Source organism: Nycticebus coucang, chromosome 1, assembly GCF_027406575.1.
Source record: "Nycticebus coucang isolate mNycCou1 chromosome 1, mNycCou1.pri, whole genome shotgun sequence".
NCBI classification, from domain to species: Eukaryota; Metazoa; Chordata; class Mammalia; order Primates; family Lorisidae; genus Nycticebus; species Nycticebus coucang.
The window spans coordinates 133,322,481-133,345,769 of NC_069780.1; the positions used below are offsets into that span (position 1 = coordinate 133,322,481).

At 35.1% G+C, this 23,289-nt stretch overlaps 1 protein-coding gene across 6 annotated transcripts in view; it reads right to left on the reverse strand.

The window, feature by feature from the left end:
* Positions 1–23,289, reverse strand: part of POLK (DNA polymerase kappa) — a 76,024-nt gene that overhangs the window by 21,019 nt on the left and 31,716 nt on the right. For 5 of the 6 annotated variants that reach the window (XM_053588445.1, XM_053588454.1, XM_053588474.1 and 2 more), the window contains exons 2-7: positions 20,658–20,827; positions 18,527–18,646; positions 10,955–11,107; positions 7,914–8,045; positions 4,430–4,577; positions 75–314 (exon numbers count right to left, since the gene is read on the reverse strand). In XM_053588445.1, coding sequence (XP_053444420.1) covers positions 75–314; positions 4,430–4,577; positions 7,914–8,045; positions 10,955–11,107; positions 18,527–18,646; positions 20,658–20,792 — 928 coding nt within the window. In that variant the 5' untranslated portion in view covers positions 20,793–20,827. The remainder of the gene's footprint in view (positions 1–74; positions 315–4,429; positions 4,578–7,913; positions 8,046–10,954; positions 11,108–18,526; positions 18,647–20,657; positions 20,828–23,289) is intronic. The other variant, XM_053588470.1, reaches the window with a different exon arrangement.

A 23,289-nucleotide genomic window follows, 5' to 3' on the forward strand; every position in this document is an offset into this window, starting at 1 on the left:
ACTACAAATATTACACCTGTATTAGCCAGTAGCAAAATTATAATCATAGTGGCCATGCATATCCTTTTATTTACCTGCACTGGCTGTCAGTTTTGTTTTTTGCTCGATTCTGAAACGAATTTCCTTTACCACTTCCTCAGCCGATGTTCCAAAAACAACCAAGTTTTGGAGTATTTGAGGATTATTTTGTTCTTCAAAGTTCATTTGGAAAGGATTTCCTGAGGGCTGCAAATCAGGAAGACTGTCTTCAAAAAGTAGTGGAGAGATGGATCGTTCATGCTCGTTCAGTTTATTAACTTTATTTCCTGGTTTATCTAAATTATAAAGGAACAGTAACTCACCTTCATTTTAAGAAGTACATACTTCATAAGTTTGTTTTCCTTACCTTATTTCTGAAGACAAATCTATTTAGTTTATAGCAACAAGATCAGAAATGCTATCATTTATCATTTATATTTTGTAACTTTAACAAAGAGAACACTGATTACGAGCTTTTCTTAAAGAGTACCTATTTCTTCAGCATACATATTAAAAGGAAATAGCCTATTTAAAACTCACTGATTTTTGTATCTAAATTAATAGAAACTCAGAATTAGGTTTCAATTAATATTATTTTTTTCTTAAACAAAAAGTATTTTCTTTTGTTCTTCTTTAGGAAACAAAAGAACCATCTTAAATTATAATTTTCTTACAGTAAGAACATTAATAGAGGGAAAAGGCATTAAATAATATAGAATAATTATACCTGAAAAAGAAGTTTTGTTTTTATATGTAAAACCTTAATTCTCCTTTATTCATATAAGAAACCTCAGATGTTAAAATAATCTGAATTTTTCTTTTTTCAAATGCTGATTTTAATTTCAACTTCCTTGTTTATGAAGTATCACTTTTACTAAGGGCACATTTGCAATAAATAGAAACTACCTCTCAGCTCGGTGCCTGTAGCTCAAGCGGCTAAGGCACCAGCTACATACACCAGAGCTGGTGGGTTCTAATCCAACCCGGGCCTGCCAAACAACAATGACAACTACAACCAAAAAATAGCTGGGCATTGTGACTGGCGCCTATAGTCCCAGCTACTTGGGAGGCCGAGGCAAGAGAGTTGCTTAAGCCCATGAGTTGGAGGTTGCTGTGAGCTGTGATGCCATGGCACTCTACCCAGGGCGACAGCTTGAGGCTCTGTCACCAAAAAAAAAAGAAAAAAAGAAAAGAAAAAAAAAGAAACTACCTCTGAAAGTTACACTTCTTTAAGCATACAAATTCCTAAGGTCTGATCGGATTAACCACAGTCCAAGTTTAAGGAAAAGAACCTTAACTATCATCAATAGGCTGTGAACTATTACCATTAAAAAGTAAAGTAAAAATATCAACCTGGTTATTGCCTCATTTTATTTGCATTTGTCATAAATGAACTAGAAAATACACTTACATTTATACCCATACTAAAAATGTCCTAATGAACAAATCCATTAAAGATTATTTTCTGGGGGCAGTGCCTATGGCTCAGTGAGTAGGGCACCAGCCCCATATACTGAGGGTGGCAGGGTGAACCTGGCCCCGGCCAAACTACAACAAAAAATAGTTGGGCATTGTGGTGGGCGCCTGTAGTCCCAGCTACTCGGGAGGCTGAGGCAAGAGAATCGACTAAGCCCAAGAGCTGGAGGTTGCTGTGAGCTGTGATGCCATAGCACTCTACCGAGGGCAACAAAGTGAGACTCTGTCTCTAAAAATAAATAAATAAATAAATAAATAAAGGATTATTTTCTAGGCTTAATGTAGAAGAAATACAGTTTAAGTTTATAATAATTAACAAGAGAGCTTTCTGATCCCATTTCATAATTTTATTACATACAAATGTTTTCTAAATTAAACACAGAAGCAAAAATTAAATTTCTAGTTTCAAGACACATCTGAGTATATTTCACTTTAAAAATGAACTTAGATGTTTAGGAAAGTTTGCTAAAGATAATGTAAATAATATGACAAATATCTGGTTATTTTCAAAATTTAAAGTATGGAACTGGTGTGGTGGCTCATGCCTGTCATACTAGCAGTTTGGCCAAAGTAGAAGGATCACTTGAGGTCAGGAGTTTGAGACCAGCCTCAGTAAGAGCCAGACCCCATTTTTACTAAAAACAGAAAAATTAGCCAGGAATTACGGCATGTGCTTGAAGTTTCAACTACTTGGGAGGCTATGGCAGGAGTCTGAGGTTGCAGTGAGCTATGATGATGCCTCTGTACCCCAGTCTGGGCAACAAAGCAAGACTCTGTCTTAAAAAAAAAATTAAAGTAGGGGTGGAACCTGTGGATCAGTGAGTAGGGCGCCGGTCCCATATACCTGAGGTGGTGGGTTCAAATCTGACCCCGGCCAAAAACTGCAAAAAAAAAAAAAAAAAAGTCTTCTAAAAAAAACATTAAAGTGTATTTGTAACATCAAGTAAGTTATGGATGTTATTAAGTCAGATGCTTTCCAGATCTGAATTCCCAGGACACATACACAATAAGGCCTAATTTCAAACTTACAAGCTGTTATTTACGTGCTTTAGTCCTTCTCATTTTCTACATTCTGGTTTTAAAATGCAGAGTAATTCAGAAGGGATTAAAAGTGTGAAACAGCTGAAATAATTTCTACTTGAAGCCCTTCTCCCCATCTGGATGGGTGTAGAAGTCAAGGTAAAAAGAAATGCAGAAAAACTGCAGATCAAGGGAGGCACCTGCCACGTTCATGAGCCCTTCTGCAGTTCCTTATGCTATGTTTTGTACCTGATGCCTCTATCATCAGATTGATTCTGCCACCAGGTGAATCAACGTGTTGCCTTCTGGTACATTATCAGAGCTGCTGCAGAATGGTGCAGTTCCTTTTTTATCTGAACTTCATTCTGCTTCTCTGTGAGGCAGGCCTAGCTGTGTAACTTAACAGCAAAAGTAGTTTCTTCTTTGCTTTCTGACAGAAATATCTTTATCCTCCCACAACTGAGGTGATGAGAATACAATACTAGGATTAAAGCATCATACCTAGATGGCAACCTTTTGCTCTACGGGCCTTTTGTCCAGAAATTATGATTTTTGTTTAACACTTGTGTTAAAGAAAAAAGAGATGCATATCTCTTAGGGGTTTAAAAAAGGTAAAGAAGTTGTGATTTGATGTCCACATTAAACTTGTTCCAAATGATGTGATTCCCATACAATGTGAGAAAATTAGAATTCTATGCCATTTTTGTGACAGAGAAAGTTACAAACAGATTTTCCCCTCTGAAGCAGTCAATAAATTATGCATATGAAATGTGGGTTGTGAGCAAACCCCTCTATCACCGTTTTAGAGTGAATTTGCTCAGGGGTCCAAGGCAGCTCAGACATCTGAAGTAATCATACCTTTGACAAAGGGCTAGAAGCAGTATGTATAATAACTGCATGTTTCTTGGCATTGCTTTGGATATGTACTAAAGGGGTTGTTTAAAAAAACCATTGGGAGGGCGGCGCCTGTGGCTTAGTCGGTAAGGTGCCGGCCCCATATACCAAGGGTGGCAGGTTCAAACCCGGCCCCGGATGAACTGCAACCAAAAAAAAAAAAAAAATAGCTGGGCGTTGTGGTAGGCGCCTGTAGTCCCAGCTACTCGGGAAGCTGAGGCAAGAGAATCGCTTAAGTCCAGGAGTTGGAGGTTGCTGTGAGCTGTGTGAGGCCACGGCACTCTACCGAGGGCCATAAAGTGAGACTCTGTCTCTACAAAAAAAAAAAAAAAAAAAAAAAACCATTGGGAGTCCTGATACTTCTGTTCCATTGTACATAAAAGAATCATAATAAAGTCTAAGGCAAAGAAGGTAGTAGGGAGCCATTAATTTTGGTAGGGTTTAAAAACAGTCATAATTGCTATATAATTAGATTATGGAAATTTTGGGAAATGAAAAATGAAATCACCCAATGTTTTGATCTATTTGAGCCTCATCATCTTTTAGCAAAAAAAAAGGGTGGGGTGGGGTGGGGGTCCACCTTTAAAAGATAACTTCCTCAGCTTCAATGCAATCCAGATCCTTTGTTAGTCAGTCTTAGAAAAATAACTGCTATAAAATTACTTTGTTCAAAGACTCTGCATACTCAAAGCCTAGAGATTTAACAATCTCATTTGGGGCTCTGCACCTGTAGCTCAAGCAGTTAAGGCACCAGTCACATACACCAGAGCTGGTGGGTTCTAATCCAGCCCGGGCCTGCCAAACAACAATGACAACTACAATCAAAAAAAAAAAAAAAATCTCATTTGGTTTATAAGCTATATTACATACAATTAACTCAGAAAACTTATTGGTATATTTTCACTCCTTGATTTTTTGTTTTTCTAAAGGTACATTTAATCCTGCCACCTACAAGTGCTAAATTAATTCAAAGAGTTGTTATTTTTGTTTTTTAGTTGGATAGTCATAATGCATTGCTTACCATTTTCTACAGAGTTTCTGATGAAATACCTTCTTTTGTCATCAGGCCAGTTTTGTCTTTCCTGTAAGTGCTTTGTTATATTCAAGTAAGCTTCATCAAGACTTGTGGCCATAAAATTGGGATCATAATCAGCAAGTATTTCCTTAACCTGCAAAAGGAACAAAAAAGATTTAAATTATACTACCCTGGCAAAACTTTTTTTTTTTTTTTTTTTTTGTAGAGACAGAGTCTTACCTTATGGCCCTTGGTAGAGTGCCGTGGCCTCACACAGCTCACAGCAACCTCCAACTCCTGGGCTTCAGCGATTCTCTTGCCTCAGCCTCCCAAGTAGCTGGGACTACAGGTGCCCACCACAACGCCTGGCTATTTTTTGGTTGCAGTTTGGCCGGGGCCGGGTTTGAACCCATCACCCTCAGTATATGGGGCCGGCGCCCTACCGACTGAGCCACAGGCACCGCCCGTACCCTGGCAAAACTTTTATCTGTCATATAGCTGATAAGAAACATTAATATTCTTACTTTGGGACTACAGTAACTATCCCACAATCAATAGCTTATGGATTTGAGGAATAAATAATTTACTACCAAGGCATATTTGTCAAAATTCTCTTTTGTATTAAAATAGATCATGAGGGGAGATGACCATGAAACAGCTTCACTTGATGCAATCTATTTATCCACCTATATCTAGTTATAGTATAGTAAGTAATTCAAATAAATCTCAGCACTATTCTGGTAGGCACAGAAAAAAAAGTAAAGAGTTAAGGTTAAGGTTTCAGATAGCTGGTCAAAAGAAGAAATGGAAACAATAGGATTCTATGCTCTCTCACCTTTTATGATGGTTTTTATTCACTTTAAAAAGGGATAATTTTACATAAAGGTACTATGTTGCTTTAGAAAGTAGATATATTTCAATTAATTGTAACATATTACAAATACACACATAAAATTTCACTCAATACATATATTAATTCATGTATCCATACAAGAAAATGAAGCTGTATTGCTTATTAGGATCTGTAATAGAAAAGGTGACAAAATTTGTGGTCTAATTCCATGACTATATTAAATGGTGGGAGAAAATATGTAGTTGAATGTTGGGATAAAAGAAATACACACAGAGCTGGGCATGGTGGCTCATACTTGTAGTTCTTATACTCTGGGAGGCTAGAGTGGGAGGATCACTTGAGGTCAGGAGTTTGATCAGCCCGAGTAAGCTTTATCAAGACTTGTGGCCATAAAATTGGCCAACAGTGAGACCCCATCTCTACCAAAACTAGAAAAAATGAGCCAGGTGTGGTAGTGCATGACTACACTTCCAGCTACTCAGGAGGCTGAGGCAGGACAATCACTTGAGCCGAGGAGTTGGGAGTTTGCAGTGAGCTGTGATGATGCCACTGCACTTTAGCTGGGAGGACAGAACAAGACGGTCTCAAAAAAAAAAATTATATACAAGGTATCCATTAAGTGTCTAAATAGTTTATTATTTTAAATTGGACACGAACAGGCACCTGCCGGGCACTGTGGCAGGTGCCTGTAGTCCCAGCTACTTGGGAGGCTGAGGCAAGAGAATGGCTTAGGCCCAAAGAGGTTGAGGTTGCTGTGGAGCTGTGATGCCATAGCAATCTACCAAAGGTGACATAGACTCTGTCTCAAAAAGAAAAAAAAAAGAAAGAAAGAAAACATATTTGCTGAATTATGTTATGCCTCCATCTAGCATTTAAAATATGTCTACTATATCATGAAAAAAAGTTTTCCTTGTTTTATAAAAGGAAAGCTTTTAAGCTTAAGTAATTAGCTTTAGTAATTATGAACAGCTGAGTCAAGGGAAATTTTAGAAAATGGTGATATAAAGCTTGGCCAAGTTTTACTCAGAGTTCCTTAATTAGCTTTGTTCTTATAGAAAAAAATCATTTTTATAAGGTACGCAAATAGAATCTTTCTAGTGAAAATAAAACTCTAGGAGATCTGTAGCTGGCAGGCAACTAAGATTCTGAATAAGTACTTCCTAAAGACATTGTCGAGTACTTATTAACTTCCTTTCATAGTGTACTGCTGTAAGAACTAAAAAGGACATGTTCCAGTAAAAATCAAGCACGCAGAGCTCCAAGAACAAAGAACAAAGTTAATGCAATATTTTGGATAAAACAAAAATAGCTTTTCTTTTAAGCTTTCAAACCAAGCCATAAATAACAATGTATCTGTAGTCAGTGATGAATTTGTGCCGTATCTCTTTACATCTAAAAACTCACTTATTATCTGCATAAAGTAGCTAGATCCTGCTCAAATTTGTTCTCTAACTTAACATAAATAAATAGATTACATAAGTAATTGTTTCAGTTCTCACTGGCATACTGTCTGAAGTTTTACTGAGTTAAAGTATAACTTAAAAGTCTTTCTTACCCACTCTTTGTAGGATTTTGTCAAACGTATTATAAGCCTAATAATATTTATGGTTAACCCTTTATCTCTTTTTAAGCAGACATTAAGTAAAAGAGATAAAGAATAGCCAAAAGTGAGTCTGCTTCCCCCCTCTACCATTTGTTCAGAGGCAGGCACAAAGTACTTGCTTTCATATTGTTTTTAGAAGAATAAAAAAATTTGTTTTTAAACTTGGGGCAGAATGTCATTTCTAGGGGAAATGAGGTAGAATACAAGTAAGATGAGTGAATTTAAAGACTACTTCCATGACTAAATGGTAATATTACTAGGCCATAGTATTTTTAATGTTTCCATTCAGCTAGTCTTTAACACACTGCATTTTACTTTTATAGTTTGCGATGTAGCATTCTAGAATTTCAATTCAAAAATAAAATTCCTTCACATTCCAGCAGCTGTTAAAAAAAGAAAACTAAACTAAATTCCAGCACCGCATAATAGGCCAGTTGTCATCAAAAATACAAAATATGAAATTTTTTCATAATGAGAGTTTGGCAATTTCAGTAAATAATAAAATCTATTTTGGAGATCCTTTCCAAAGCAACGAATTAACCCCTTTTCTTTTTGATTATCAGTCTCTTAGATAGTAAATGCCCATAAGCATCTTTATTAGATTGTGGGACAAAGAAAATAGCTAATCAAAACTAAGTGAATTTTGCCATCGTTTAACAACCCCGATAAATTTATTCAGAAAAGAGGTTGACATTAATGATGAGTTGATTCTGTAAATTATAAAGAAAAATGTATATTTCGCATTAATAAAAATAGCTAAATTTAATTATATATTCTATTAAAAGTTTAGGGAGATAAAAGAGTTTTCTAAGCAAATAAAAAATTCATGGAAAGGCAAAAAACTGGAAAATGGAATGATATGTTCTGGGTACTATATGCAGCTCAGTATTAAATGCAAAGATGAAGAAGTGGTAAGAGGGGAGACAAAAGGGAAAACTAAGACCAAATCTTGATGTGCTAAGGCATTTGGAATTGACTCTGCAGGTGACAGGAGACTAATAAAAGGCTGTAAGTAAGGTGAGACATCAACTTACCTCTTTACTCACAGCTCGGTATTTGTCAAAGTTTGGGGGTACTATAATAAGTTGTGGGCAGAGTCTCTTCGCAATAAATCCTGGCATGGCTGCACGAACTCCAAACCTCCTTGCATGGTAATTTGAAGTAGACTGAAAGAGAATTGACCACGTAGAAAAAAAATATACAAACTTAAGTGGACATATTGATTCACAAGAAACACATTATAATGTGCAATTCAAGGACATTTCTTTTATAGGCCATTGTCTTAAACTAAGATTTGACTTTATCCTATCATAATATTATGATATCATGATCCTCTGCTACTACTGTACCTATTCATAATGTGATACCAGTAATAAGTAAGACTGTGCTAATGAAAAAGTTCTCTTATATTTCTGGTAACTAAATTTCACTGGTAATATAGTATATATCAAAGTTTGGATGACAGTGGGTGATATTATATAAAAGTAATGGTATAGCAAATAGTATAAAATAGTTATAAAGTAATAGTATAGTACCAATAGTATAGCTGTCATGTAAAAGTAACAGTATAGTATAATAGAATATTTTTAGGATTTGCTCTGTCTGAGATTCGGGTAATTTTTCACATACAACAAAAAAGAAAAGTGTAACATATGATTAGCCAAATTATATCTCCAAAATAAAGTGATTAAAGCTTAAAAATAACTAAAAATTAAGTTTTATTTCTTAAGGCTTGAATATTTTCTTTTGTTGAAAACATTTTGACTAGGAGATCAAACTAAAAAAGTATGAGAGTAAAAAGAAGAGTATTAAACCTTGTTGATGATAATATCTGACAATAGTCTATGTCAATGTGACAGACTATAATACCAGTTATGAAAAAAAATGTATCATAAATGGAATCCTTGTTTGAATCTCAAGTGAAAATCCAAAGAAATGCAAAATACAATAATCAAATGAATAACTTATTTCAGAATAGTATCTATTTTCCATTAATGATTTTTAAGTGACATTTAAAAAGTCTCGATAGTATTCAAAACTAGAATAATCCATGGTCACCATTTGAAACAAAAAATAAAGAGAGCACTAGAAAGACAAACCAATACAAATAACGTCTAATGGACTTGATATGAATACTAGATCTATAGTAGAGTAGAAACAAAATTTTAGATGGAAATTCTCTAACTTTGGGGTTTGTGGCAGAGTATAAATCACAACCACAATATTTTACAATTACTCTTATCAAAAGGTGGGTTCTAGTTCCTCCTGTCAAGTGACTTGTGTTGTGACTTGCTTTCATAAAAAGAAAGTGAGGGAAATGACACTGTTTGATTCCTGAAACTCAGGCCCTAAGAATGGCTTCTGCCTTTGCTTTTTATGACTCAGCAACCACTGTCAAGATCTTGGGGTAGATTACTACATGATAATGCATCATACAGAGAGGAAAAAGTTTGAAGGCAAGGCTGGAAGCCATTCTATTCACCTCAGTTAAAGTGCCAGACATGTGAGTGAAGCTATCTGGGATCTTACAGCCTCAGTTAAATAGCCCTACTTAACCCCAAGTAGAGGTGGAGTTGAGCCATTGCCATTAAATCCCGTTCAAATTACGGAATCCTGAGCAAATTAATGGTTGTCTACTAAGTACTAAAGGGGTTTGTTATAAAGCAATAGATAACTGCTACAGGGTCTAAGTTTCAACTATCAGTGTCAACTTAGAACATTCCAAAAACCAAACAAATTGACCCCAAAAGAATTCTACCTTTAATAGACTAGAATAATCAAACATGTATGTACCATCACTCTCATTAATTTATAGCTATACTTTTTTTAGTAGGATAAAAACAATTATGCTTTAATCCCATTACAAGAGAAACATTAAAAACATTAAAAGGGGGTAATGTTAGCTTAAATATAACAAATAATCATTTTGAATTTGGAAATAATAACCAACTTTTAGGAGGATAGAAATTGTAGGAAAATAAATATTTTCTGGATCTCACAAGCAATCAGTTTACTTTTAATATGGCTATAGTATGTGTGTATGTACATACATATGTACATATATAAATTTACAGTGTTATATCTTAATAAAGTTAATTTTTTTCAAATATTTATTAGTGGTTTGTAGGAAAGAGGGGTATCCTTTCAATAAACATTTTTTTGGGACAAGAGTTGTCAGTAACCTACATACTCATGGAAACAGAGATAAAGAATAAATTATAACTTTATGATAAAATAATAACTCTGTAGGAATTGGGTTTACAGTTATCTAAGTCAGTGGAAGGAGTTAGGAACAGGGAATACATCTCCTTGTTTCTGTAGTATGTTTTTTAATACCCAAATCCAAAAAGTCACTACTTTTAATCCCCAACACATTTTTGACTACATATAGCTGTCCTGGTCATTTTTACCTTTCATGGCTGGAGTGGTAAAAAGGAGGGCAACATAATAAGCAGAAAAACAAAGTTTCCAAGTCATGGGGTAAATAATTTAAATGCATTCTAAATGTACCACATTAATGAACTATGTTACTCTGGAACTGGGATTGGCAAACCTTTTCTATAAAAGTAGATAGTAATCACTTTAGCCTTTATAAATCACATGGTCTCTGTTGCAATTACTGGCTCTGTCTTTTAGTACAACAATGGTAATAAATACATTAGTGTGACTTTATTCCAATAAAATTTATTTACAGAAATGGGTAGCAGGCTGGTTTTGGCCTGCCCATCACTTCTGCTTTAGAACATTTCCTTTTTTTACTTCTCTTCAACCAGAACAGTTACCTACAAAAAATTTAATTTGCAATGGAAAGATACTATGTCACTCTATCATTTACCAGGTTTATAACTTTGGGTGAGTTATTAAACATTTCTCTGAGTTTGACTTTTGTCAAATGAAAATAAAAACTAGTAACTTAAAGTATGTTCAAAATATTGAGTGAGCATATATCAGAAACCCAGAAAAATACTCAGCAAACTTGAGGACCTCAGTAAAGAATTCCTCCTTCATGAACCAGTAAGGCTTACTTAAATACATTACAAAATTTCATTTTTGTTTTTAATCTTTTCCAACTTACCAACATACTCACTGATCCTACAGCAATGGGTTTGTCCTTCAATTCTGGATTGTCCCTCATTTCTACAGCTGCATAGAAAGCATCCATGTCAATATGTACTATGGTATTGTTCAAATCCCGACTCTGTTCTAATTCCATTGCAAATCTGTCAACCTTAATATTTTAAAAAGTTAACACATATTTAGACAACATAATATTGCAACACGATTAATCACAATACTAATGTTAATTTAGTAGGTAACTCTCTGTCTCTGCCTGTCCAACCATGGATCCATCCATCCATTCATTCACTCATCCACTTATCTTATGGTTGCATATTTTATGGTTGTTCATGGATATTTATCTAGGTATATCTTATTGTTTATTAAGGGTGGCAATTGCTTTTATTTTCACAAACAGGCTGTAGCCTATTCTCATACACCATTCCCTGTCAACTCATTCATCTTTCTATACCCTCTGGCACAAAGCAAGAAACTTAATAAAAATCTACTGAAATCAATGAACTAATCTAATTGCTTATATCAGATGACTTTACTGCTTTATAAATTTGGAGAACAACTTACTGTAACTCAAAGGTTAATTTAGGTAAAATAAACAACTTCCATTTGACTCATAATATTAATGTCTTAAAATAGCAACAAAGGAAATGTACAACAAAAGAGTATATTTCTTTGGCTAGTGATATTTATGCTGAATAGTTAACGTACAACTGAAGGTACTAAAGTATAATGTAAACATTCCTTTTGTAGAACTGCTTTTATAATGCTAAAATTTGTCTCATTGTACAAATAAAAATTGAAAACTTAAGCTGTAATTGATTTTTCATGAACTTCAATATTGGAGGGTGCCAAAACATGTATGCACATTTTAAGCAAGGAAAAAACTGTATTAAAATTGTAATACTCAATATATACCTATAATGTTTACCTAAATGTGACTTCAGTATTACAATTTTAATACAGTTTTTTTCTCGCTTAAATTGTTTATACATTTTGTTGGCACCCTCTGTATATGTCAATAGTAACAGTATTACTACTAATAGTAGTGAAGAATCTTAATCTTTAAAGAGTTTTTGTCTCTTTGGAGAAAAAGAGATTGATGAAAAAGAATAAAGAGAAAGGAAAGGGTAAAATAAACCAGGCAAGTAAGAAAAGAGATTATACAGCAAACATATTCATTTATAACTGTTCCTTTTTATTAGAGGTCTGCCTCTACCACAGAGGCTATAAAAACTATTCACTTTTCCAGCTTACCCTGCACCTGGATGTGGCTGTATGATAGGTTTTTTTTTTTTTTTTTTCTTTTTTGAGATAGAATCTCATTCTCTTGCCCTAGGTAGAATGCTGTGGCGTCATAGCTCACAGCAACCTCAAACTCTTAGGCTCAAGTGATCCTCTTGCCTTAGCCTCCCAAATAGATGGGACTATAGGTGGCTGCCACAACACCCAGCTACGTATCATGGTTTAGATGTATGCAACATACAGGGAAGTTGCCAAGACCATTAAGGTAGAATCATAATAGAATAAAGCTATTGAAGGAGCTGGAAAACATAAGGAACATGGAACAATGCCTGACGTATGATACAAGTTTAACAGGTGCAATCTACTATAATAAGGATAACTGGATAGCTGAATAACAAAGCAATCAAAAACTGAAGAGAAAACAGCAAAAATAGACAAATGAGGTGGTATCTAGAATAAAAGGAATTTACAACATGTAGATATTCCTATAGCAAGTTTTCTCAAAGGTGGAGAGCTGTAGGAATATAAAGTGACTTTCTTCTCCAGGTTGGGCCCCAACCCTGCCTTTACTGGGACACTAGTTTACCATCGCAGGTTAAAACTATAATTTCTCTTTTACAACAACTACCCTCAATCATATTTGCCAGTAGCCACAATGAGATTCTCCAGAGGGCCTGTTCCTGTTTGGGCTACAACTTAACTAAATGACCTGGTGTGCTCTGTGCCTTCCTCGGGCTGTTCCTCTGTCTAGAATGCCTTCCCTAACTCTGTTGATATTTGATCAACTCAAATATCTTTTGGTAACTTAATTGGATCTCCGTCCTTCATGCCACAGACCTTAATGTTCCTTATTTGTTTTCCTGCACTTACTATGGCATTTACTATGTCAAGACATCAAATTGTGAGCTCCTTCAGGAAAAAGACCCATAAACTCTTTCTCCATAAGAGAAGGGAAAGGAAAGCTTATAGGAGAAAGGTAATAAAATTTATAGCAATATATTAAAGTTGACTAAAAAAGAGAAAGCAGTATTAGTAGAAAAACTTTGGAAAAGACTAACTTCATGCAGTCAGATACCATACCTAATAAAAGGAACTTATCCATATTAGTCTAATTTATCATACTAATTTTAACTATTTCTTCTAGAACTTCAATTTTGAACTGGAGAATAACATCATGACTAGACACAAATTATGGAAACCAATAAAAACAAGCATAAACTAAAACCTATCCTATATTAATCCCCAAAATATGTAAGATATGAGTCAAGTGAGAATAAGACAGTGGTAACTGAACTATCTTGATCCACAATGATCTAGAAAAGATAATAAATAAAAAGCAAACCAAGTAAGAAAAATTTCTCCTCAGACTCATTCTATGATGGTCTCTTCAGCAATATATTCTCTTTCTTGTGTTTACCTCCCCATTGTATGGCTCTTATATTTCACATTCCTTTACTATCTCTCATTTGTTACCCTTGTCTAAACTCTTTGTGTATCTGCCAGATGCATACCACTACTGTTTTTTTTTTTTTTTTTTAAATTGTTGGGGATTCATTGAGGGTACAAAGAACCAGGTTACACTGATTGTGTTTGTTAGGTAAATTCCCTCTTATAATTGAGTCCTACCCCCAAGAGGTGTGTTACACACCAGACCCCCAACCCGCCTCTCTTTATCCCTCTCCTGATTCCCTCATCCTCCTACGCCCTACCATGTACAGATCATCAATTGTCCTCATATCAGAATTGAGTATATTGGATTCTTGCTTCTCCATTCTTTTTTTTTTTCTTTTTGAGACAGAGTTTCACTTTGTCACCCTGGGTAGAGTGGAGTCACAGCTCACAGCAACCTCAAGACTCCTGGGCTCAAGTGATTCTCTTGCCTCAGCCTCCCAAGTAGCTGGGACTATAGGGGCCTGCCACAACGCCTGGCTATTTTTAGAGGTAGAGTCTCCCTCTAGCTCAAGCAGGTTTTGAACCCATAAACTCAGGAGATCTGCTCACCTCAGCCTCGCCAAGTGCTGGGATTACAGGTGTGGGACACCTCACTCAGCTTGCTTCTTCATTCTTGTGATGCTTTACTAAGAAGAATGTGTTCCACCTCCATCCAGGTTAATACAAAAGATGTAAAGTCTCCATCTTTTTTAATGGCTGAATGGCATTCCATGGTGTACATATATCACAGCTTATTAATCCATTCCTGGGTTGGTGGCCATTTAGGTTGTTTCCACATTTTGACAATTGTAAATTGAGCTGCAATAAACAGTCTAGTGCAAATGTCCTTATGATAAAATGATTTTTTTTTCCTCTGAGTATATCCCCAGTAATGGGATTGCAGGATAAAATGGGAGATCTAATTTGAGTTCTTTGAGGATTCTCCATACTTCCTTCCAAAAAGTTTGTATTATTTTGTAGTCCCACCAGCAGTGTAGTCCCACCAGCCCCTTCTCTCCATATCCGTGACAGCGTCTGTAGCTTTGAGACTTTGTGATGTGGGCCATTCTCACTGGGGTTAGGTGATATCTCAGGATGGTTTTGATTTGCATTTCTCTTATAATTAGGGACGATGAGCATTTTTTCCCTATGTTTGTTAGCCATTTGTCTGTCTTCTTTAGAGAAGGTTCTATTCATCTCTCATGCCCAGGGACTGTTGGGTCTTTTTTTGTTGATTAATTTGAGTTCTCTATAGACCCTAGTTATCAGGTTTTTGTCTGATTCATAATATGCAAATATCTTTTCCCATTCTGATGGTTGTCTATTTGCTTTACTTGTTTTCTCCTTAGCTGTACAGAAGCTTTTCAGTTTAATTAAGTCCCATTTGTTTATTTTTGTTGTTGTTGCAATTGCCACTGAAGTCTTCTTCATGAAGTCTTTCCCCAGGCTGATGACTTCAAATGTTTTCCCCAGACGTTTTTTGAAGATTTGTATTGTTTTTTGCCTTAGATTTAGATCTTTATCCATCTTTAATCAATTTGTGAATGGAAAAAGGTGTGAGTCCAGTTTCAGTCTTTTACATGTGGACATCTAGTTCTCCCAGCACCATTTATTAAACAGGGGTTCTTTCCCCTGGTGTTATGTTCTTGTTTGGTTTATCAACTACTACTGTTTTTTTAAAGTTTCTTCTACTGAAATCCTCATTCATTATTTTCCTTTCTTCCATTTTCTCTCTCAATGATTTTCAAGTTCTGATCTGAGTCCCTAATATATATGCTGTTACTTTTACGATTCCTCAAAACTAGTGTGTGTCATGCTGGTGAAGGGTTTTGGTTTGGGTCCTAGCACTGCCACTCATTAGTTATATGACTAAGGCAAATTAACCCTCTCATCTTAGACTTTCCTTATTTATAAAGAGGGAAACCTCAAAACGTTGAAAGAACTAAAGGAGAAACCATATAATGTGCTTATCTAGGGATATAGTAAGGGCTTAAAGATAATACCTACAAATTTAGAAGAGGTGACATTCATTGAATATATTATACTCATGTATATGTCATACAGGGTGGCCATAAAGTCCGTGTGCAATTCGAAATTGCACACGGACTTTATGGCCACCCCCTATAATACGTTCACTTCTATGTTAATTCATTTATTGGTCAAAATAATTCTGAGATCATAATTATTATTCCCATCTTATAGACAAAGAAGCTAATGTTCAATAAGATGCAATAATTTGCTCTAAGTCACGAAGCTGGTAAACGTTACAGCTAGACCTGAAGACCAGGTTATAACAAAGCTTGTTTTCTATTATCTTATGATGCTTACCTAAAATACATTTTGTTAAGTCTTTATCATTGAAATATGGTATACTTTCTTTCCTTTTGTAAATTTCAGATTGATATGAGGGTACAAATGATTATGTTACTTGTTTGCATTTCTTAGGTATAGTTCAAGTTGTGGTATTATGTCTTATTTTGTCTTAAAGAATCCCATTTATATTACCCTAAGGAGACTATTTCAGAAACAATGTTTTTTGTTTTCTTGACTTAGCATTTCTCTAAAGACTACCAAGAAAGACCCAAAAGGCATATAACACAAAAATAAATCTATGGGACTTAATTACATTAAAAGCAAAGGAAATAATTATCAGAGTATTTAAATAGACTGTGCACAGAATAGAAGAAAATATTTGCAAACTATACAAGTCACAAAAGACCAATATCCAGAATTTATAATGAACTCAAGTAAGGGAAAAAAACAAACAATCCTACCAAAAAGTGTGCAAAAGTCATGAACAGAGTTTTTTTCAAAGATGACAGACAAATGGTCAAACACATGAAGAAAAGCTCAACATCACTAATCATCAGGCAAATACGAATTCAAACCACAGTGAGATACCACCTTATCCTGTTAGAATGGCTATTAAGAAGTTAAAAAATAATAGATTCTGGTGTGGATGCAGTGAAAAAGGAATGCTTAAACATTGTTTGTGGGACTGCAAATTAGTGCATCCTCTATGGAAAACAGAAGATTAGATTCCTCAAAGAAATAAAAGTAGACCTACCATTTGATCAAGCAATCCCATTACTGGGTATCTAGCCAAAGGAAAGTAAGCCATTTTATAAAAAAGGCACCTGTATTGAATGTTTATCATAGCACAATTCACAATTACAGGATATAAAAACAACCTATGTGCTCATCAATTGATGAGTGGATAAAGAATATGGTGTGTACATGTATATATATGTATATGTATATTTGTGTGTATGTATATATATATATATAAAATACACCATAATATATATATACACACACACACACATATACACACACTGTGGAATATTACTCAGCCATACAACTGAATGAAATAATGTTACCTGTAGCAACTTGGATAGAACTGGAGACCATTATCTCATGTATCTCAAGAATGGAAAAACAAACACCACATTTTCAATAAGTGGGAGCTAAATGATAGGTACAAAGAGGTGATAAAGACATTGAAAACCAAGAAAAAGGGAGGGTGAGAAGGTGGTGAGAGATAAAAGCTTATCTATCAGGTGTATACTGTTCTGGTGACAGACACACTAAAAGCCCTGACTTTAGCATCACATTATTTACCAGTGCAACAAAACGCTTGTATCCTTTTACTATTTTCAAATTAAAAAAGAATTATCTTATGCTCTGGGAAGGTATATATCAAAAAATGACATATTATAGTTTGGTAAAGAAAACAAAACTTACTATTTCTAGACTTTATCACAAAAGAAAAATTTTGTAGCATATTAGATAACTATTATAAATTAATTGCTATCTTATAGCCTAGTGTTTTGTTAATACTAGATCAACATTTGATGAATAGTAAACTTATCTGGCCATGACTTTAGTTTTACCAGCAGAAATCTGATTGCTTTGAGTAATCGCTCTACCACAAGGTACCCTCCAGCTTGGTTCTTCCCAATTTTTTCTACTGTAATAATTTTTAATAGCAGAAGAAATTCTGAATATTAACTCCCCAAAGATCCTGGAGGAGAAGCCAAAAGTCTCCAAGTGTTTAGAAGTCTTATGTGTTATTTTAAAAATTCATGTACATTTGGCATTCTAATCTATATTGTGACTTTTTCTCTTACTATCACACAATTATGTTTTAAGCTACTTTCTAATTTAATTAGTTAACATGTTCCCCCAAATATATATATATATATATGTACATATATATCCCCCCCCAATCAGTATCCTCTCCCCCAAATCAGTATCGCAGAAATCACACCATATTTATCCTGTGGCCTTTTCTAGCTGCAAAGTATGTATGTAATAAAAAGAACAAAGGCTGGGGGTTAAATCTTAGCTCTTCCAACTACCTGTCCTATGAAGCCAGACAAGTCACTTAATCTGATTAAGACTTCATTACTCTGTTGTGTAATAGAGGGGACAATGTCTAGGTGTGCAGTCTTTTATGTGAAGGAGTACAGCAATACTTAGCAAAGCATGTACACTTGCTGAATGTGTATACTTTACAATATAATGAACATGTACATTTTACCTTCGCAGTTAAGACTTGATAATGCATTTTTTTCTTTCTCTGTTGTCCAGGATATAGTACAGTGCCGTTATCAAAATTCCTAGGCTCAAGCGATTCTTTTGCCTCAGCCTCCCGACTATCTGGGTCTACAGGTAGGTACCACTGTGCCTAGCTAATATTTATATATTTTTATACAGATGGGGGTCTTGGTATGTTGCTCAGGCCTGGTCTCGAAATCCTGGCCTCAAGAGATCTTCCCATTTTGGCCTCCCAGACACTGGGATTATAGGCATATGCTCCCACATTTGGGCTATAATGCATTTGACTGTTAATTATTATTCTACCAGCTTCTACTTTATTTAACAATTGAATTAATACCTGTACTTGAGCTTTCCATAGCTGCTGGCTGGTAATTTTGGCTTTTTGTTGAATCATATTTTCAATTCGTTGGTTGACTTGCTTTTCCTTTTTGAGCTCATTTACATAAAATCTAGATCCCTGTAGAGGAAAACAGAACAAAGCCTAAGAAAAATGTCTGAAGGAAAGCATCACTGTAATACGACCTATTAACTAAGAGCACAGACTCTGGAATGAGAATGACTAAACTTTAGAGTTAGCTCTACTACTTACTAGCTGAGTGACCATAAAATTAATATTTCAATGCCTCAGTTTCCTTAGTAAAATGAATTTGTTGAATAGTTACCTAAATCAGAGGATTGTTGTGAGCCAGTACTTAGCACAGCACAAACTCTGAGATAAGTGAAGATCTTGAAGGACTTAGTTGATTGGGTTATCAGTTATTTCTTTCAGTAAAAATTACTCCTTAAAAAGTATTTTCTAAAATTTAATGTTAAATCATTAAAGAAAATGTAGAAAATGTTTTAAAAAACTGCCCATCATTTTATCACTGAACATAGCATCTATTAATTTGTCAGAATGATACAGTAAGGTTATTTCTACTTTTTGGCTATTATGAAAATTGCTATCATACTCATTTGTATACAAGTTTTTGTGTGAACATATGGGGTCAGACAATTAAGTTTGCAAACTCATCCCAGAAAAAGTGCTATATACCTCATTGCTAAATATCTCTAGTCACTTGATGGCCAAGGGGAGTACTTCATAGGTGACCATAATAATATTCAGCAACGAGGTATACAGCACTTTATCTAGAATGAGTTCTTGAATTTAACTGTTCGTCCTCATATGCTGTCATTCCTCTTGGGTTATATACCTAGGAGCAGAACTTCTGTGACATATTCACTGTGCTTTTGGTAGCCTATGTAAATAATTTCTGCCTAACTCAAAGGTTTTCTCATGTTTTCTTCTAAAAGTTTTATTATTTTAGCTCTTTAAGTCTATTTTGTGTTAATTTTTTATGTATGGTGTAAGGCAAAGGTCTAAGTTTACTTTTTTTTTTCAGTTTTTGGCCAGGGCCGGGTTTGAACCTGCCATCTTCGGTATATGGGGCCAGCGCCCTACTCCTTTGAGCCACAGGCACCACCCTTACTTTTTATTTTTTTTAGAGATGGGGATCTCACATTTTTGCCTATGCTTCAACTCCTGGGCTCAAACAATCTTCCAACTTCAAGTCTCCTGAACAGCTGGAACTACAGGTGTGTGCCACTGCACCCGCTGGCTTACATTCATCTGTTTTGGATATGGATATCCAGTTGTCCCAGCAGTATTTATTGAATAGGCTGTCCTTTTGCCTTAATATTAACATTCTCCCCCCTTTTACTTTTACCAAAAATAGGTCAATACAGTAATTGTTTTGTTCTTTGGGTTTTTAAAATTTTTCAATTAATATGACTTGGAGGTCTTTCTGTAAAAGTAATTAAAGATCTTCATTCTTTTTATGCCTCTGTGTATATAGAATTTATTGAATCAGTAAAAATCTTTATTGATGGGCATATGAGTCATTTCTAGTCTTTCACAAACAATACTACAGTAAGAACCTTGTACTTCATAACTTTATACAGGTGCAAGTATAACTATAGGAGAGATCTGTAGAAGTAGAATTGCTCCACCAAATGCATATAGCACAGAAGAACATATGCATGTGTGATATTTCTGAATTGCCAAATTACCTTCCATAATGGCTGTATAAGTTTATGCTTCCACCACTAATACATGAGAGTATGTATTACGATTCTGAAACCACACTAACACAATGTACTACTAATTTTTTTGGATCTGTCAATCCAAGGCAATGTTATGTAGCATTAATTCACAATGTTCCAATTAAAAAAAGATTATGTCTCTTTTCATATTTTTTTTAAAAAATGGGTGAACAAGAACATGTACATTATTTTGCTTTTACATGCACATTATATACATATGAAGTAGAAAGCAGGGTGGCAAGAGCAAAACAGCAAAAAGGAGATTATTCTATATCCTTTTATAGCTAAATAATATTACATATTTAAATAAAAATGATATTCAAAACAATTATTTTTTAAACAGAAAGTTACAGAATTATAGCTATTAAAAGAAACAAGAAACATACCTTTGTGGCTTCCATTATGATTTTGTTAATTTTCTCTTTGTCTAATCCTTCCATTCCTGCTTTATTATCATTAAGTCCCATCCTAAGCAGAAGATCATCTTTGCAATTGTCATACTTCTCTTTTGTACTATCCATGGTGTAAACTTAAAGATAAAATGACTCTTTATTATCTGAAAAAGCATACAAAATAAACATTGTGGGGAGAACACAAAAGTCAAAATGAAACTATGTACACCTGTTATGGACAGAGTCTCAGTATGTCACTCTCGGTAGAGTGCCATGGTGTCACAGCTCATAGCAACCTCAAACTCTTGGGCTTAAGTGTTTCTCTTGCCTCCCAAGTAGCTGGGACTACAGGTGCCCACCACAACGCCCAGCTATTTTTTTTTGTTGCAGCTGTCGTTGTTTAGCTGGCCCAGGCCAGGTTCAAACCCACCAGCCTGGGGGTATGTGGTCGGTGCCCTACCCACTAAGCTACAGGGGCCACCCTAAAAAATTGTTTTTTAAAAAGCTAAAGTGATAGAAATACCAGAAAAATAAATTTCAGAAATGATTCCTAAAAATTTTTAGCTACTTAAAAATTATTACTCAGATTTTTTTGAGACAGAGTCTTACTACGTTGCCCTCAGCACAGTGCTGTGGTGTTACAGCTCACAGCAACCTCAAACTCCTCGGCTTAAGTGATTCTTTTGCCCCAGCCTCCCCAAGTGGCTGGAACTATAGGCACCCGCCACAACACCCTGCTATTTTTTGGTTGTAGTTGTCACTGTTGTTTGGCAGGCCTGGGCTGGATTTGAACCTGCCAGCTCTGGAGAAGATGAGGGTAGATAAAGATCTTCATGATGATCCACTTCCACTTAATGAACAGTAAATATATTTTCTCCTTCTTATGATTTTCTTAATAACATTTCCTTTTCTCGGGCTTACTTTATTATAAGAATATAGTATACAATACACATAACAAAAAATATGTGTTAACTGTTTACTAGTGACACTTCTAGTCAACAGTAGGCTATTAATTACATTTTGGGGAAGTCAAAAGTTATATGTGGATTTTTTGTTGCGCTGGGGAACAGTACTCATAACCCCTTTGTTATTCAAGGGTCACCTGCACTATCCTGAGATTATCATCCTCAGAGAGATAAAAGGAATTAACATCTCCTGCATGCTCCATGCCAGCCACTATGCTTAGAGCCTTACATATGAACCTGGGAACAGCCCTGAAAGATGGATATTATTATTCCTAAAATAAAAAGATCAGAAACCTTAGTCTTAGAACATGTCCACTGACACAAATCTTTGCTAACAAGTGGTAACATTTGTGTTAAAACCCAGGGCTGAGTACAAAGCTTATGTTTTACCCAGATGACTATACTACATAGGAAATAAATACAAAATAACACTTCCTCTACTATACTGCAAGTTCAGTAGCATTTATTATCTAAAGTATGTAGAATCCTATTCTTAAGCCAGTGAAAAAATGCAGAAAAAATAATTATCTACTCATATCTAGGAAATTATTACGCTGTACAATGCTATGTCACTTCCAAAGTTAAGAAAAATTCTTTGAAATAATAATTTTTTAATATCTTCATATAGTTTACCTTCACATACGTTACTTTGTGTTTTTAAATAGACTTTTTAAAAAATTTAAACTAGGCAATGTTGACTTGAATAATTACATGAAAAAACAACCAAACAAAGCTTGACCAGCAATTATCACTCACATACGTTAGCTTTTAAAAATCTTTATAATACCATACAAAACAGATTTGGTTATTCTCATATAGGAAGAAAAAACATGGGGCTTCAGCAAGATTAAATGAATTTCCCATCATAATTCTACTAATAAGTGGAATAACTGGGATTTGTATCCCAGTGTCTTTATTTCAACTTTAATATATCCTCCATGACATCACAGTTGCCTCCAATTTAGGGTTCACTTCTGCCATGAATAAATGGCCAGGTGAAGAGGTGCCATCAATCTATGACAAACTATAACAGTGACGTCTTTGCATGATTTAGAGAGGGCCTTTCCTTAACAATGCTGCTTCCATTTTTTTCGGCACTAGGAAAGAAAGAAAAGAATTTTGGAAGGGACTTTGAATACTATGACTTTTAGTGGCAGTTCCATCAGGAAAAAAGAGTACATCATAGTAGTTCTCAAACTCTGCTGCACTGCCCAAGTTTCTCAAACTTTGCTGCACTGCCCAAGTTTCTTCATTCCATGCCAATAAATCAGAAGGGCAGGGGGTAGGAGCTAAATAAGAGTATTCTTAAGAGATACCCATGTAATTCCAATGTACCTCAAAGTATAGGAACTGTTGGGAGTCAGGGGTCTCAGTTCTCTAAACCCAGTTGATCTGGTTCCATTACTGGGATGAACTAGAAAGGTCAACAAAGGTTTTGGTTCTTAACTGGGTCAGAAGGAATGGGCTATCAGTAATCCCAGGACCAGGTTTACAGAGGTTTATGTCATCAGTCCGAATACCTATCTGACATCTCAAATTTAACTTGTCCAAAATTGACCTTCTCACCTACACCACCTCCTAAATCAACTCCACTTACATTACTGCCTTCCTTGTCTGAGTTTAGGGCAACTCTTATCCACTAAATTGCTCATGCAGATAAT